At 38.4% G+C, this 17,239-nt stretch overlaps 1 protein-coding gene across 1 annotated transcript; it reads left to right on the top strand.

The window, feature by feature from the left end:
• Positions 1-7,829: 7,829 nt before the first annotated feature.
• fam8a1a (family with sequence similarity 8 member A1a) lies at positions 7,830-13,291 on the top strand. Its single transcript, XM_042506775.1, has 5 exons — positions 7,830-8,338; positions 9,127-9,247; positions 10,036-10,159; positions 11,870-12,009; positions 12,162-13,291. Exons 1-5 carry the CDS (start codon positions 7,936-7,938, stop codon positions 12,304-12,306), a joined length of 933 nt encoding a protein of 310 aa, XP_042362709.1. The 5' UTR covers positions 7,830-7,935; the 3' UTR covers positions 12,307-13,291.
• Positions 13,292-17,239: the final 3,948 nt, after the last annotated feature.

The following is a 17,239-nucleotide window of genomic DNA, read 5'->3' on the forward strand; positions in this document are numbered from 1 at the left end:
TACAAATAGAAGCTACAATCAAGTTTGGAGTTCTTATGTTTAGTAAGTACATCAAAGCTGCTATAGTGTACACTAAGTAATTAATGTTGCATGTTGTCATCAACTGAGTGCAGAAAGGTTGGACTTGGCTTTGGAAAGTTTTCTTAAAAAAGACAATAGGCCATCGGGAAAGCTGACCTGATGGGCACTTTGAGGCGAGCTTTAGGCAACAGGCACTTCCCCACAATGCACTGGAGAGATAACCACAGCCTCTGATAGGTGGGAGGAAAACGGAAGTCATTAGTCACAAGCTGACCTTTCACCAAGTGGTTTGTAAATAGGCCTTTAGCAGCATAAACCCAAACAACAAATCCTCTGTGGTGAGATTTATTTAACCACCATGAAGTTTTCGTTTTATAGTTTTAGTGTCACATCTATTGCCAAAGTGCCTGTCAACAATTGTGTTTCGTCAGTGTACAGTAACAGCAGTGCTTTAAAAGCCATGAAGGAGCCAAAGCCATTTGCTAATGTATTTGTGGGACAGGACTGTTTTTTTTATTAAGTTTATAACCATAAATCTGAGGTCTGTGAGTTTACAGCTGTTTGAGTCGACAGCCGTGTGAAACTCATAGAGGAGGAACTCAGCAGCCTTCCCCACAATGCACAGCTGCACGTTAAACAAACAAGCACCCTCTGTGGATCCACTCTTTGTAAGCTCTTTGTCTTGTCAGGCACTTTTGATGGGGAAAAAGCAGAAGGGAAAGTGGAGCATGTAACTAAAAGTCAAGATCTTGACACCAGTGTAGAAAAATAAGAGATGGTCATGGTGGAGATGAACTGCAGTTATATTAGACATTGGAAATGACTCATTGTTTGGACAGCAAAGCATGTAGAAAAATTATTTCAAATGTGCTAGATAGCTATAGTAGTCTTATAAATAGCATCCTATTGAAAGGCTCTCATTCAATAATAACTAAAAGATTTGTCATGAACTATATTAACCCTTTGAAACCCGGGCAAACTGGCTTAATTTTTCTGAAAAACATGGGAAAAAGGCAATGAGTAAGAAGAAATGACCTAGAAATGGGGAAAAATTAATAAAAAAAAGTGCATGAAATTACCTGAAAATTAATGCAAAAAACCTACAACTTCCCAGAAATAAACAATGAAAAAACAACAACAAATTTTCTTAAAAATTATAATAATTTTGTCAAATAATTTTAAATATATATTAAGGATAATTATAAAGTAGTAATTTGAAGTCATGTTTGCGTCCATCTGATAAATAGCCTTTAAATGGTCCAATATTCAGAGTCCTTTCAGATCTGTTTTTGGTCTTCACAATCTGCTGGGGCAAATACCTGGCTATTTGGCTGTTAAATGCTCCACTGTGTTCATCAGCTAGTGGTAACTTTGAATGTCTGCCACTTGGTGCTGGGCAGGGAGCATACCATCAGCTTTTTTGCTAATAGCAACAGCCTACTGATGCTAGAAACAAGGTGAGCATGAAACAAAATAGTACAGTTTTGACAAATTCACACACATATATATATTGTTATATATATATATATATATATATATATATATATATATATATATATATATATATATATATATATATAGTCAATTAGATCAGCTTTAAAGTATGTAAGTGTAGGTCACCAGAGGAAAGGAACAAGGTTTTTAAGGAAGAGGAAGGTTTGTACTGTACATGCACAAACCTCTCACCTCCTCACCACAGTGCGCCAACAGGGGAAAGGTGAACATGTGCCGAGACGTTAAAGCAGCAGGAAGTAAAGACAATTAGGTGAAGGATAAGGAGACGAGGAGGGGAATGGGGGGAATTTGCTTGAAGAAGGAGCTGGTGGGAGAGCAGTTGTACTCTCACTCTCCCCTTGGGTGTTCCTGTCAGGGCTCCAGGGAAGCAGACATAATTCACTTAATTGGTTCTCACTGTCTCACATATAAGACAAAGTGACAAAATCTCAGGAAGATTTTTCTTCTCTCTGGGCCAAAGGTAGCAAGGACTTCCCTTTGCTGTCTCAGCAAATGAAATAGTTTTTCCTCTTGGTACTTTGTCCACTCACATATTTTCAAGTACAAGCATAAATTGCATAAATTGTAAACATTATAGACTCTGTGATCTCTGCACGAAACCAATGAATTCAAGAGATAAATCCAATTTAAGACTGTAAAGACCTACTTGAAACATGAAATTCTAGAGTTGTGTGTCTAACCTGTTGATGGATTTGCATAGTTACATAAACAGTCTCAGTAATTTATACATAAATCACATGTCAGCTCCCCTCCTTGTTCCCTCTGAAAACAGGTCCTGAGTGACCCCCTTTCCCCGCTCTCTGTGGTTGACTGACGAATGCTTTGTTCATTTCTTTAACCCGCGACCCACTAGACTCAATCTGACTGGGCTAAATCAGTGTGCTTTAACCTTTGTTTGTACTGGGAGCTTAACCCAGTGCGTGGTTGTACAAGGCGACATGCCAGTGTGAAGACCACAAGAGCACAGAATAAAGCCAAATCTGCAGAAATGAACAAGTGTGGAATATTTTCCACTGGGCCTCCTGACAGACTTATCTGGATGATGTATTTGAAGATCTAGGAGTCATTGCTTTCTGTAGGGAGTTCCAGATCACTGTTGACTAACACATGTGATATCCTGTTATCTTTAAAACCTTCATGTAAATTGGCTAAATTTCACAATTTACCCAGTGTAAACAATCACTGATAGTAACCCTGCTGAAAGGTATGGGCCACTTAAGTTATGGAGTTGTATTATGCAATTTAAAAGAGTTTCAGCCATAGTTGAAAATTTAAAAACTCCCAAAGTCTCTCCATAAATGATTTTGGTGTTGGTTTCTTTCTTTTAAGTTCTCAGGGTGAGGACAGGTAGGGCATCAATTTGCTTAAAAAAATAGAATATTTACTATAAACCCACCTATATTTGATAAAGGATTGTCATTTTTATAATGTGCTGTAAACATTAGATCTTTGGTAAAAAAAAACAAAAAAAAAAAAAAAACACGCACACAAAGACCAAATACACAGAAATTGTAGTTCCTGAAGTGCTCTTCTGAGGAATTATTTGGTGACCTTGTTCCTTTAGTGTATGTCTACGAGTGTGGTACACATCCTGTAGAGACACAGCAACCTTTTTCACAAGAACTGTATGATCTGTGTGAAGCGTGTCTGTCTCACTCTCAGTGGTGTGCACAGACGTTGTAAAAGGGCAAAGATCAAATAAATTGAATGCTGTGGCCTGTCCTTTATGTGTAATGTACTAGTGTGCATCAGCAAAGCAATCAGCAATGGTGAAGTACAAACAAACAAACAAAAAAAAAACATAATATATGCAAATGTCCCATTGCAAAGCTGCTGAGGATGAAAAAACGGCTGTCGTGTGTCATGTGCCAACAGGTTGTGTACTTAAGTATCCTAAGTGCCCCCTCTTGTGTGAGTTAAAATGATGCACAAAAGTGTTCTACTATGGCAAACCGTAGACGGTATAAATAAAGGAGGTAGCTACTGTGATATCACCCATTCGTTCATGAACTGCTGTTTTGAAGCCTCGTGTTCAGCATTTCAGCCATCTTGTTTTTTTTGGAGCAAAAAGTGACCATATTTGGACGAGAGGCTTGAGTTGTGGAGGAGCGAGGGGTGGATCTGACCAATGCTCTCTGATCTGACTCACAGACTGTAGCGACGCCTCACAGACAGCCTGTCACTCAATTAGCCCCACCCTTAAATATTTTTAACTTTGGGCCTTATTAAAATGTAAATGGGTGAGTTACATAAAAATTCACCTCATGTACATTTAGCATGGGTGTTGAAATTAGCTATAGAGACCAAAACTGCAAATGCTGTAAATGTGTTTATTTCCGCTGTTAAGTTGGGCATTTTAATATGGTTCTGTGAAGATTGACTCTGTTTTTGAAGCCAGACCCAAATGGTCATTAGAGGAACTGCAGTTTTTGGCACTTCTGCTTTGGTTTTATTTTTCAGCATTTGATGTTGGCACTTGGGGCACACATCTGTGTTTTACATGCTTCAGAAATCACTCAGAGCAATGCTGCTTACTATGCACTTACTGTAATATTCAACTGTGTTGACTCTAAAGAGCAAAGATAGATTAGATTAGTTATTTCAGTCAATAACATACACACTGTAAGGTCCATTGATGTGGCAGTGTGCTCAGTATTTGCAAAATATACCCTTATCTCATTGGTGATTTGGCATGTAATATTTTCCTACTGTTCATTTTATTTGCTGCAAACTTGAATTGTGCGACATAGTAACAATAGTGAGTACATACTTTATTACAGGGTAACTACAGAGATGTAGGTTGAATAATTGAATTCAGCATTTACTGATGTTTGAACTGTGAAAACGCAGCATTTTTTATCAGCTCTTCATGCGGTTTACATACAAACGTATTCTGCCAAGTTCCTGCAGCCGTCAGATATGATGAGTGGACATACTCATACTCATATAATACTGATACATTTTCAGCAAACATGAAGAGACCAATAAAAGCCCCTGAAATGCTAGCATTTTATTTTGTTTTATTGTGGAAATAAAGTGAAGTAACAGAGCAAAAGTAATGAATCTCACAAAATAAAAATACTGACTCTTCCTGTAAAACACTATTCTGCAGTACTAAGTGAATGTAACCAGTTTCGTTCCACTCCTGGGTTATACATTGCCCACCCGCCATGAGTAACCAGCTCAATCGACATCCCCTCTCCCAGCATCCACACTCACTCTCACAGACAAACACACACACACACACACACACACACACACACCTCCACAGCAGTAATCCCACCAAGTTGTCGGGTTCTATGGGGGTCAGCGTTTGCCGGACGCAGCTTTTATTTGGGCCCGATTACTTTTGGGCACAGTCATCGTATGGCCTCTGTCGACAGGGATAACGTTCATTGGGGTCGGATTGGCGTCCGCCTCACTGGCTCTATTCACTGGGCCAGGCACAATCATTTAGAACCGGCAGACCTAACACCTAACCCACAGAGCCGGGCCAGCCCAGTCAGCAAATAAAATACAACCCCCCCCCCCCCCCCCACCACCACCATCACCTCACCCCTTTAGTAATCAGGGGGAGGGGGACACAGAAAGATATAGGAAGACGTAAGAGCAGAGTGGGAGACATGAGCAGTTCATGCAGTTGGGGACATAAATAAAAAGAGAGTGACTGTGTGTGTGTGTGTTTTGTGTGTACGTGTGTAAGAGAGAGAGAGCCATAGAAACTAGCCGACAGAGGCAGACCTGAAAGCCTAAGACAGGCTGTGTCAGCTCTGTCCACAGAGAGAGGTGGAGATAGAGCAACATTTCCTGCTGCAATGTAACACATATGAAGATATTAGAACAAAGTTCTTACCAAAAATCACATGTAAACTCCAAGACTTTGAAACACTGACTATTAAAAAGCAACATCTGCTTGGAGAAAATAGTGCCAGCGCCACAGAAGCAGCAAGATATGTCAGTCAGGACGTAAGAGTCAACCAACACAACAGCACATTACAGCTGGAATTCATCTTCTCACAGCTCACACTGCAGTTTTATTTTAATTTGTTTCATTTACTCGATTTACTCTACTCCATGGGTTTTTGGTTTGTTTTTACACTTGATTCTATGAATCTGTATTGATATACTGATGTTAACTGTTTTTTTTAATTACCTCAAATAAACATTACTCATATATTATTCTATTATCTTTGCTAGTTTAATTACCTATTACACTATTTCACTAATACTGTTATTCATATGATGTTGCTAATTTCATTCACTATATTTGAATTTTAATTGTGTTTTGGCAATGTAACATGTACTGCCAATAAAGCCTATTAATAAAATAGAATAGAATACAGTTGAATTGAATTGAATTGAATTAAATTGAACTGAATTGAATTGAAGTGAATTGAATTGAACTGAGAGAGAGCAAACATAGCTTTTCATCAGCTGACTGGCCAGCAGGTCTTTTGAATCAAAGCCGTTTCCGCAGCAGCTTTCACTGAGTTTTGAGTATTTGACCTCAATGGCCTCTGTGGCAGACTACTGTCACTGAGCTCAGATGTTTGGGATCCCTAAATGTGGCTACAGGCCAAAACTCACACGCCCCACTGCTGTGATGTGCATCTAAAAGATCAAAAAACTACATGTGCATTAAATATTTATATATATTCATCATATGTCTGACCAAAGGTAACAGAGACAAGCAAAATGCAGCTAGAAAACATTTAACATTTGAGGTTGTACCATTGTTTGATATAATATAATCTCTATTATAAAACTGATATAAAATGAATAGAAATAAAAGAGATTATTCTGATGGTTGTATTTGAAGTGCAACTAATTTAGTTTTTGATTTTGTGTCAGTTGGCCTTTGCTGCTCTCTTGTGGTGAAATTGAAACATAGCGTTCTTAGAGTTTGGGCCAGGAGGAAGGATGTTAATCTTTGTGCTGCAGTATATTTATCTTTTCACACCTGTACAGAGTCATGCATAAAGAAAACACTTAAAATAGGAAGTTGCTCAGTTCCTATTGACACTGTAAGGTTGGTGTTTTTGGCCATATAAGCTACAACATGTTGAATTTCCCTCAGTTTATGAGTATTTTGTGAATTTTATTTAACAAACACAACACTCTTAATTCCTAGAGGTGAAGCTCTGAGAAAATGGAGACCTTTGTTTATTTATCTAAGTTAAATATAAGATCTTCAGGTGATACTGTTCCCATGTATAACCTGCCGAACCTGTTTAATCCCTGACAGCCGGTACGTTTCTGTCTGTATTTGGCATAACTAAAACATGCAGAATAAACTCAACTAAGAAAAGATAAAATAAGACACATCTTTACCGTTCTCCGGCAGAAAAATCTGGTTGTGATTGTTGATACATAGGATTTATTTGGGCTATATCTGACGAGACATGCTGTTCAAGCTAAATTGACTGGACATATTTTAACATGAAGAGGCCAATACAAGTTCCTTTAAATGCTCACATTTAATTTCACTTATTAATAAAATCAAATCGAATAAAGTAAAATAAAATAAAATTCTATTGTAATTGTTTTAATACAGTCTTACTTTTATTTTCAGTGGTTTATTTGTTTATCTGTTATTTTCTCTTATTTTGTTGGTTATACTCATGTTGTCATCTTTTTTATGTTATTTTATTATTTTATTTTATTCTAGTTTAAGTTCTTTTATTTATTTTAATTCACATGTTTTATCCTATTTTAATGGTCTACTTTTGTTATTATTATTATTATTATCATCATCATCATCATCATCATCATCATCATCATTATTATTATTATTATTATTATTATTATTATTATTATTATTTGATTCTGACTCACCTTAATTATTATTTTATGAGGTTTTATTCTTAGCTTTAATGGATTTGATTCACTTTTAATGGTCGATTGCTGGCTTTGTTGAAATGTCCTATACAAATTAAGTTTTTGCTTGCTTGCTTAAAGACAAAACTAAGTAATATTTTAACTTAATTTCTTTTCTTTTTTTAACTAATGGTGCAATGCATAGTATTTGTTACAGTGATGGTTAGACGCTCCTTTAAATGGATCATACCATTTGTGACACAAGGGGGAATCTTATTAGCAATTTCCACACCTTGATGGCATTTTACTAATATCTGGAGCACAGGTAAGGTGGACGTTATATTCCTAAATCGTATGTTATTGTTTTATTTGAATGAACTCAGTATTTACACAATGACATCAACCTGGAAAGTAACGTGTAACGTTGAGCAGTCCCGGAAATCCCTGTATTTACAAACACACTTAGCTAGCGCTGCTCTCGCATCCAGCACCAGGAGGCTAATGGGATATTACACGACAGAGTAAAGACGCTTTGAAAAGACTTTCCAGACAAATTAGGAGAGACTGTGAAGTGGGTCAGCCATGGTCGCGACCACGACGAGTGACAACAGCCGTGACGGCCCGGACAGTGACGCAAAGCAGCCTCAGAGCACCGCGACAACGGAATACTGCGCCAAGTTGCAGCAGTGGATGTGGCAGTATTACTGGGGGTATGCCAGCTGGCAGAGCTGGTTGGCTCTGTCTGCCTTCCCCTTCCCTCCACCGTGCAGCTTCCCTCCCTCGGGCACAAGCGCTCACACACCGGGTCCACCCGCATCGGCCTCCGGCGGTGGGCAGCAGGCTTTTGACACGCAAAACTGGTACAGTTACCCATACCCCCTCAGCTTCCCCGCATCCCACCCTCATCCAGGTGGCGCCCACACGGAGCAGACCTCAGATGCCCGGCGGCCAGCCCAGCAGCAGAATGGGAATCCACCTCAGGCAGGTATGGACCAGTTTGACAGTGAGCTGCTGTAAGGCCCACCTCAACTAAAATGTTGTTCATCTTGCAATTATGTGAGAGCTTTATTCTGTACAAGCCAGGTCATGTGCCTGATTGGAAGCAGGATTAAGCTAATTGCCCTGTGGAAACAAGCTTATATGCTCAGAGTCATAAAGGTTAACCTCTGATAAGAACGCAGACCTACAGTAGCAAGTAAAGGTAATTTCTTTAAGTATTTAAACTGGACAGCCGAATGCAGAAATGTCTCCTTTTGGGTAAAAAGTAGGGGCCGATTCATATTGGTTTGTCAGGGTTGATACCAATAGTGATTATTAGTACCTAATGAGATCGATAACCGATATTTGGCAAATGTTTCAACATGACATACAGCAGGTTCCCAGCAACTTTTTTATAAAGTCAATTGAGAATTGAAATTTAAAAAATGAAGGAATATAAATAGCTCCCTGAGGTTTTACAGACTTCCTCCCCTGCCAACACTTTCTTTGCATGTGTTGCAGTAATAAGTTGTGTAATAAGCACACTTTTTCATAAATTAGTTTTATTGGTTGTGATTAAATAAAACATTGATACAGATAATTGGCAAAATGCCAAGTATTGGCCTGATAACCGGCCAGGCTGATAGTCTGTTGACACCTAGTATCAAATCAAGGTGATTTTTTAGTTACTTTATTAGTTATTAAGTATTTTAATCAGACAGTCTAATGCAGAAATGTCTCCCATTTGGTAAAAAGGATTCTCAGTATACTTGTCTTTTCATCTTCCTCACACAGGACGGGAGTACACCATCCCCTCTCCTCTCCAGAGGTTCCTCGCTGAGACAGTGGACTTCTTTATCCTGTTTTGTGTGAAGGCCACCATCGTGCTGTGGATCATGCATCTGAGTGGTATGAAGTGAGTGAAAATATGAATCTTTTGAAAGCTGGATCTACATCAGTTCTCTTGTGCTGTGTTTATGCACCTTTCACAAGCATTTAAACCTTTGAAACCTGAGCAAATTTCATTTCAGCGTGGCATAAAATAGCCTGCATATAGCAAGAAATAATTAAAAGGTGATTTTTACAAAGTACCTGAAAATTAGCTTTAAAAAGAAAGAAAAAGAGAGAGAGAGATGATTACTAGACATTATCATATAACAAGGAGAAAATGTAAAGTAAATTATACTTATATTTAATATTGGAGTTTATTAAAACTAAGTTACAGAAAAAAGTATATTTATTCTTCTTCTTCTTCTTCTTCTTCTTCTTCTTATTATTATTTATGTTTATTTTATTTTAGCACTTTTTCAGCTCATTACCCATTTTTTTCCTTGTTTTTCTTACTTTTCTTTTTTTGTGCTAATTTTCAATTTTTTGATTTTGTAACTTTTTACTACTTGTAATATCTTGTAATATCTTATCTTTTAATATCTTATATTTATATTTTCTTCTTAAGTCGCTCATTGCCTTCTTTCCATGTTTTCGAAAGAAAGCAAGCCAACGTGCTCAGGTTTCAAAGGGTTAAACACTGTTCAAGGGAAACAGATCTTTCAAATTAAAATGATAAACAAACAAGAAACAGCCTAACTGGGCTTAACCAGGCGCTGGTGTTGCCTGTGGGTCATTTTATGTAAAACATAGAATTTGCACTTAACATAATCCAGATCAGTCCTCACACAAGCACACTGTCTCTCCTCTTTAAAGGGACATTGCTAAATTCATCACCCACTTCATCGTGGAGGAGATTGATGAGAACACATCCATGGAGGACCTGCAGAAGATGATGGCTGTAGCTCTGGTCTACAGGGTGCTGGTGTGCGTCTATGAGGTAAGTCATAATTATCTTGCACTGCCATGAAAAATACAGGTGATACAGATGCACTATGCAGTGTTTTGGCTGTTGGAAATCTCATGTCACGCTACATAGTTTGTGTGTATCACTTTAGAATGCATGGCCATTTTTCGCTCCTTGAAAATAAACTTGGTTTTGTATTGTTGCATAACACAATAATACCTGAATACTGATGTAGTATAGAAAATTATATAAAATAATTTCACAGTGATCTGATTCCAAGATTTAGTAACATCATTCAAGTCTAAAGGGTGTCAGTGGAGTAAACTCTTTAATGCTTAAAATAACATAACATTTTGTCCGTTCACATTCAGTATTAACTGCCTCATTACCACCTGCTCTTGTGTAATAAGAAGGCACAGTCAGAGGTCCGGTACAGCACAACAGTACCTCCCACAGAGGACACTGATGCAACGTTGCATTCATAGTTGCCTGAGATGAAGTCATGTATCGCGTCTCTTGTTTGACTTCTGCATCAGTGGCTGCTCTCCCAGGTGGGAACCAGCCTTGGGACATTCAGGCTCCTCTGCTCACATTAATGCCATCTGGCATATTTCCTTCCTTCTGAGCTTTTTCCCTTGTTTGTATGAATGTGAAATTTAGTTTCTTGGCTTTTTACTCTTACAGCATGGTATTATTAAAACATCCTGCCCTTAACTGTTGTACAGGTAATATTATGAACATGATTGTCAGCCTACAGGGTTATTAAAGGTATACTATGCGGAATTGTCTGTTACTGTTTGTAAATACACTCGCCAGCGTGAATGTAAAAGACAACCTTAGATTTGCTCTCATCAAGCATTTCACCTCGCCATATTTGTGTTTTTTTCAGCGCTGAGCCCTTTTGATGCAGAGATCGCGATATCACGGTATCACGATATCACTACGCTAAGTCCCTTCTTCATGCCGCCTTTGCATTTTTACACAGAAGCTGTGTGACTTCACATTTGCATCGGCAGCACTTTCTAAACAATAACAATGGCATAACATGGCAATAACAATCATTTACTGTCCCTGTTATATGGCGGCTGATCTCGTCGTTGGCTCGGAGGGTAAGGAGCTCCTGTTTTCCCAATGTATGGATGCTGTTCTTCTTTTTTGAGTTAGCCACTAACTCAAATCTCCTGCAGTGGGTCGCACATGCTGTCAAAACATCACTCCTCTCCTGCAGGTTGTTGCTTTTACACAGACCTCATTTTGGCACTGTTACCAACTCTGCTGAGGGCTTAAAGGCAAGACCAACCTGACCGCCCATTACCTGATTGTACTTTATATGTAGAACGGTGAACTGGGATAATGATGTTGTAACAACGGCTTCAGTTTAAAAGGGGCCTGGATGCGTGCTGTTGCGGTCTGGCACCCAGTTGCTACCTTTTTCTAAAGCCCTAATCTCACACACACATACAAATGCTATGAAAATAAGATGTAAATAAGAAAATGCAGGCAGAGTGAAGTGTGTCTGTGGGAAATTTTTTATAAACTATATTTATATAGTTTATTTGATTAGGACAATGCAAATTAACTAATACAACTTCCACCTGTTACAAACGGGCTTTAGTAACTGATGTTTCACATTGCTTTTAAGAATTACATATTATATCTTAAGCAATGTCCATCCCAAATCAGGAAAAATGAATTTGCATTCAGTGATAAACTGTGTAAATTTTGTCCCTCTTGTCCAATCAGACCATCTGTATTTGGGGTGCTGGTGGTGCCACACCAGGGAAGTTCCTGCTCGGCCTGCGAGTGGTGACGTGTGACACATCCACTCTGGTCCAACCCAACCGAGTACTTGTAGTCCCAGCATCTAATGTTTCCTTCTCTGCGTGAGTCACCACATACTTGATACTTTTGACTGTTCTTATTGAAGTCTGTTGTGGTGTCTAAATCCCACACTAATGTTTCACCTGTAGAGCACCTGTGTGGGAATTCTCAATGTAACTTCTTGTTTTTGTCTCTTTTGTCTTAACTTTCACAGCTCTGCAGTGCGGGCACTTAATAAGAACTTCTCTATCGCCTTCCTCTTTCCTGTCTTCATCACTCTGCTCTTCTTCCAGCACAACAGGACTGTGTATGACATTGTGGCGGGGACCATTGTTGTCCAGCGCAGAGGAGGCAGATAGCCTCTCCTCTCCTCCTGACAGACAAAGAGCTGCAGGCCCATGTGTGCTGAATGTCTTAAATTTAAACCAGCCACATGTGAACTAACATTGTAAAAAGAAAGGCATCGACCCAGTTTGGCACTGGATCAATCAAGATCTTAAACTGCACTTTAGAAGTGGATGCATACTGGTTTAGGCCTGTTTTTGTGGAATCAGAAGAATCCAGCTTTACATCTTTTAATGTGCTTTTCTGAAACTCACTGAATCAACAAATAAGCTGTCAGGAAACCATCTAAAGTATTGTGATTTTTGATAACACAAAGTATATTCAGCAAAAAAGGTGCTCTCTACTGTAAGGGCTTTAAAGCAAGATTAAACATTATGTTCTTAGAGAAGCATTTTCTTTATGCATTTTTCTTCTCTTCAAGGTAATAACGGTGAATCAGATGTTTGGTTTGCTAATGAACTTTTACGTTTACATTGTGATTATTCTTAAGCACTCAGACTGCAGAAAAACAATGCCAGCCTTATTTGTAATCCTTTCTTTGTGCCTATGGATATTTTAATGAAGGAGTATTATTTTGTTATTTAAAATGTAATGATAACTTTTTTCCCCAGTGAATGCTTGTGTATGTTAAGCCCCTGCTCATGTTTTCTATCTTCAGACCTGTAATTGTTGTGACTCAGGGCAACTGTTTTGCATGACAGAACCACTGATTGTCTGAACAGCGTTATTGAATGCCGCTGCTCATGTCAGATTTCTGCTTATGCACAATGTAAAACAGCCCAGTCGTCAGAAGGAAATGTTCGTATTGTGCATTTCTGCAAACCACAGATATGTTACATTTGTACATTTCGTACATATAATCTCAATGTCTCCAAACTGACATAGTTCTTAATATATGGGCTGACCAGACCATGGCGTGACACTTTAGTGCCAAGCTGCAGACCACTGTTCAAGACCAACAAACAACAATAGCGGGTGGGTTTTTTTGTGGCATTTCCAGCCGTCTTTGTGGCACCAAAACCAGGTATTTAAAGCCAAAACATGAACTTTCCAAATCGTAACCTAGTGTTTTTTTTTGCCTAAACATAACCACGCTCCAACCACAGGGTTGTTGAAACAAAAAGAAACAAAGCTTCAGCATATCCACTACAAAGTAACAGAAATATCTGACATCCATGGTTTGCAGAAATTTACAATGCCAACATTTATTCTGGCTACTGGACTGATGTAAAACTCTCCTCTGGTATCAAAGATGATTAATGTAGTTCATTTATGTGTTCCGGTGTTGTCTTAGCAGTTCAGTTTAGAATTTACTTACTCCACAGTATGGGGACTTGTTAAAATACTAGTACAGGATTTATGCAAAATGTTGCAGCTGAAATTGTATTTTATTTATGAACTCAAATATACATGTCTTCTCATATAATATACAAACTGTTTTTATAAAAAAACAAACTGTTGTTATAAAACTTACAGTTTTGCACATAATATCTCAATTTCCAAGTCATTTTGATAAAAGCTAAATAAAACAACCGCCTGCTGATTTAACATTTACAAAAAGAAAGTGATTACCACTGAGGAGGTAGCTGTATAAGATGTAATAAAAGATTCCATATATGCTTCTCCTGAAAGATTCTCATTTCATAACTTTTGTCACTTTCCTTAAAGGTAAAATGTGAGGAATTTAGTGGCATCTAGTGGAGAGATTGCAGAACTGAAACTTCTGTGTGCGTGTAGGAGAACTATGGTGGCTGATGCAAAAATGTGACTAGCCCTATGGCTCACTTTAAGGTAACAGAAACATAACAATTCTAATTTCAAAGTAATTATTAATATTATATACTGTTTCTGTCAATAGATGCCTCTAAATCCTTCACACTGGACCTTTAAGTGAAAATTCAATTGGTGCTCTTAATTTGTCCGAAGGTGTTGCTGCATTATTGAAGGAGGAATGTGTTTCTTAGCAGCCTTGATCTTTGCAGCTTTATTAAAGGGTAAGCTAAGGGCTTCGGATGTTCAGAGGAGCTGTTTAAATGTAGTATGGAACCTACAAGAGCACGAGTGTTCGGGAGGGCCATGTAAAGAATTTGTCATAATGCTGTGTCTTGTGAGTACTGAATACATACATGATTACAAACATAAAAGCAGGTGTAAAGAAAGGACCTATTGTTACCTTTGGGACAAACTTTTAGAGGTCAAACCATAATAAAAACTGCTGATTTAGCAGAAACATAATTGACAGGATTTTCAGAATACATTAAGAAATCAATTTGCTTTGTCTCATGCCTGAGAATGTGGGCGACAGAGCTACCGTGTTATAGAAATACAGGATTAAAGGGATTAGTTTTAACTTAAAGACCTGTAAAGGACATTACACGCTCTGGTACAACAGGCATGTGGTGTGCACCTTAATGTCAACGTCTGACTTTCAACCTGAACGCAACTTAATACTGAAGTATCACCAACCTCCAATGGACAATTATGACAGAAGTCATCCAAAACCAAACTGCACTACAAAGATATCATTAAACCTACAGAAGGAATTATTTTAACTTTTTGCATTGATTTCATAATCTGTGTGTTTTCCTTCCATGTTGCAAAGAGAATTTCATGTAGACTTGTTAACTACAAACATCTTCTGCTATCTAAAGTTGCTACAGCACTTGTTGCCACATGGGGGCGACATTAGAAAACACAGATTAATACATTTTGTGGCCCAGACACAGTAGATGAAAATAGGCTTTACTTAATGGATGTTGGTTTTATTCTAATAGATGTGTTTACACATAATCTTAATGGAAGGCAAAAGCATAGTGTTTTCATAATGGATAAATACATAACTTTTGTGAGAACTTAAGGCAATAACACATGCTGACTTGCATTATCATATTTCTGCAGTACCTGCCTTTCTGTCCTGCCACCTGTCTGTTTGTCACTTCACAGCTACAGCAGCACCTCATGATGTGATACACATCGCCTGCACACATTGCTGACAGACTTCCCTTTTAATTCTCATACAGCGTTTGCTTTTCAATGTGACATCCCCAGCTACCTTTTTGTTGCTGACATCTGCAGATTCACTCCTGGAGGAAAAAATATCATATGAGAAATCATTATGTTGGATTGGAGAAAGAATGATGCAATTTGTGGAGTTACACTTGATGTAGCACCTCTAGATAAAGCATGGTGGTGGTAAAATATCACCTTACATCTATTGCCACCATCGACTCCTCTCACACATCACCGAACTTTTTGTTTGATAAAAGTAACAACAATATTTTTCAGCTGTAGAGTTGTCTGCCTTCTCTCAAAATATAAGGGAGGCTGGCACTCAGCTTGTGGTGCATAAAGTGGCCAAATAATGACTCATTAAATCGTCTACTGCTAGCTCATCTAGCACATCTGAGCTAGCTGACGTTATAGCTCAGCTGAGGAGGACGCCGTTAATATTTACATCTCATGCTGTCACGAGAATGACCCTCTTTTCTCAACCCGGTCTCAATCCCAGTTTGTCACATACTGACCTTTGGTCATTGGCCCTCTGCATCATATACCGAGGCACCCTTTAGCATCAGTTTGAGATGCACCTGGCATCGCTTTATCAGTGGCTCCACATGTCAAATTATGACGCTCTAGGTAACCCCAGTGTCAGTTAGGTATGTTCTTTTCAAATTAAATGTGCGTATTCATACCGTGTTTTTAAAATAAACTAAAAACATAGGTTAAAAAAACTTTATTTTTAGTTTTGCCTCTGTAGATTTAGGCAACAAAAGTATGTGGTTAGGTTAATCTGGTTTGGCTTCAAACAAGTATGTTTGTTACTAATGCAATGCAATATCATGTGACATGTTACCAGCACAGTATGCTTTACACACTAACACTGTGTTATCAAAATACCTTGATTTGACTTTGGTTTCACACGGAAACAAACAGCGGTCTCCCAGGTGAAAGTCCAGAGTTCGTTTGACCACGCCATATAAACGTTCTCACACTTTATGCTATGGCAGTTGCCTGAAGTGTCAGAGAGTGCCGCTGCCAGGTGCATATCATACTGCCAACACTTGGCAACTCACACCAGAACAATCCAGACTTATTCACAGCACTACAGGTGAGAGTTGAAATAGGAATTTGGGATTTTTTGGTGAACTGTCACCTTAAATGTACAAGATAATTAAGTTATCTCGCATGACAAGCAAGTTGTCATTCCGGGACAGTTTATGTAGGTAACTTGAACCAAGGCATAACTTCTGTTTCACTATTTCTTTTTTTTTTAAATCTCAAAGTGCTGTGGAGTTGAATTTTTATGTGCCGTGTTCTTGTAAGATTAGCCAGGGGCATATTTTATCTGACGGTCCCAGTAGGCAGACACAACGTTCATTCTGCTCTCCACAGAATGGTAGGTTTTTAAATAGCAACCATTAATCCTTATGAATTAGTAATTATCACCAGTCTCTTGCCAACTTTCTCACTCCAACATGCACACAAATGAAACAAAAGACACAAATCACAGCCACCATTCAAGACTTCTTTTTCTCAGCAGCTCTGGTTTCTTAATTTCTCTTGAGCTGTTTGTGCACCATATGCTGTCAAGGTAGCCTTGCTGTCTTCATCTGTACTCTTGAATGGTGTCTTTTTTTCTAATTACTTCCAAACTCTGGCCTTTAGGGATGAATAGATCATCTCAGAGCTTGTACTTACACTCTCATCTGTGGTCTGGTGCCAACGAAGAGTGGTAGAACATATGTTAATGCAGTGTCTGAATTATAAATGTGTAACATCTTCCATAAATTTCCAGCTTGTAGAACTTCAAGTAGAAAAAGTATTAAACTCCTAAAATGGCTTTGAGGCAGGGAGAGGGGAAAAAAACTATCCAAACATTTTGTCAGCCATTGTGCATGATTTTAAAAGTTCATCACAGCATTTTGTCCTTCAGTAGCAAGTTTTTGT

The sequence above is a fragment of the Plectropomus leopardus genome, chromosome 18 (genome assembly GCF_008729295.1).
Source record: "Plectropomus leopardus isolate mb chromosome 18, YSFRI_Pleo_2.0, whole genome shotgun sequence".
Taxonomy (NCBI): Eukaryota; Metazoa; Chordata; class Actinopteri; order Perciformes; family Serranidae; genus Plectropomus; species Plectropomus leopardus.

Excerpts from the sequence above, each read along its gene's own strand:
- fam8a1a (XM_042506775.1), top strand. The coding sequence starts at position 7,936 with ATGGTCGCGACCACGACGAGTGACAACAGCCGTGACGGCCCGGACAGT. Across the intron at positions 9,248-10,035 it reads ATGCATCTGAGTGGTATGAA|GGACATTGCTAAATTCATCA; the intron begins GTGAGTGAAAAT and ends TCCTCTTTAAAG. Across the intron at positions 12,010-12,161 it reads TCTAATGTTTCCTTCTCTGC|CTCTGCAGTGCGGGCACTTA; the intron begins GTGAGTCACCAC and ends TAACTTTCACAG.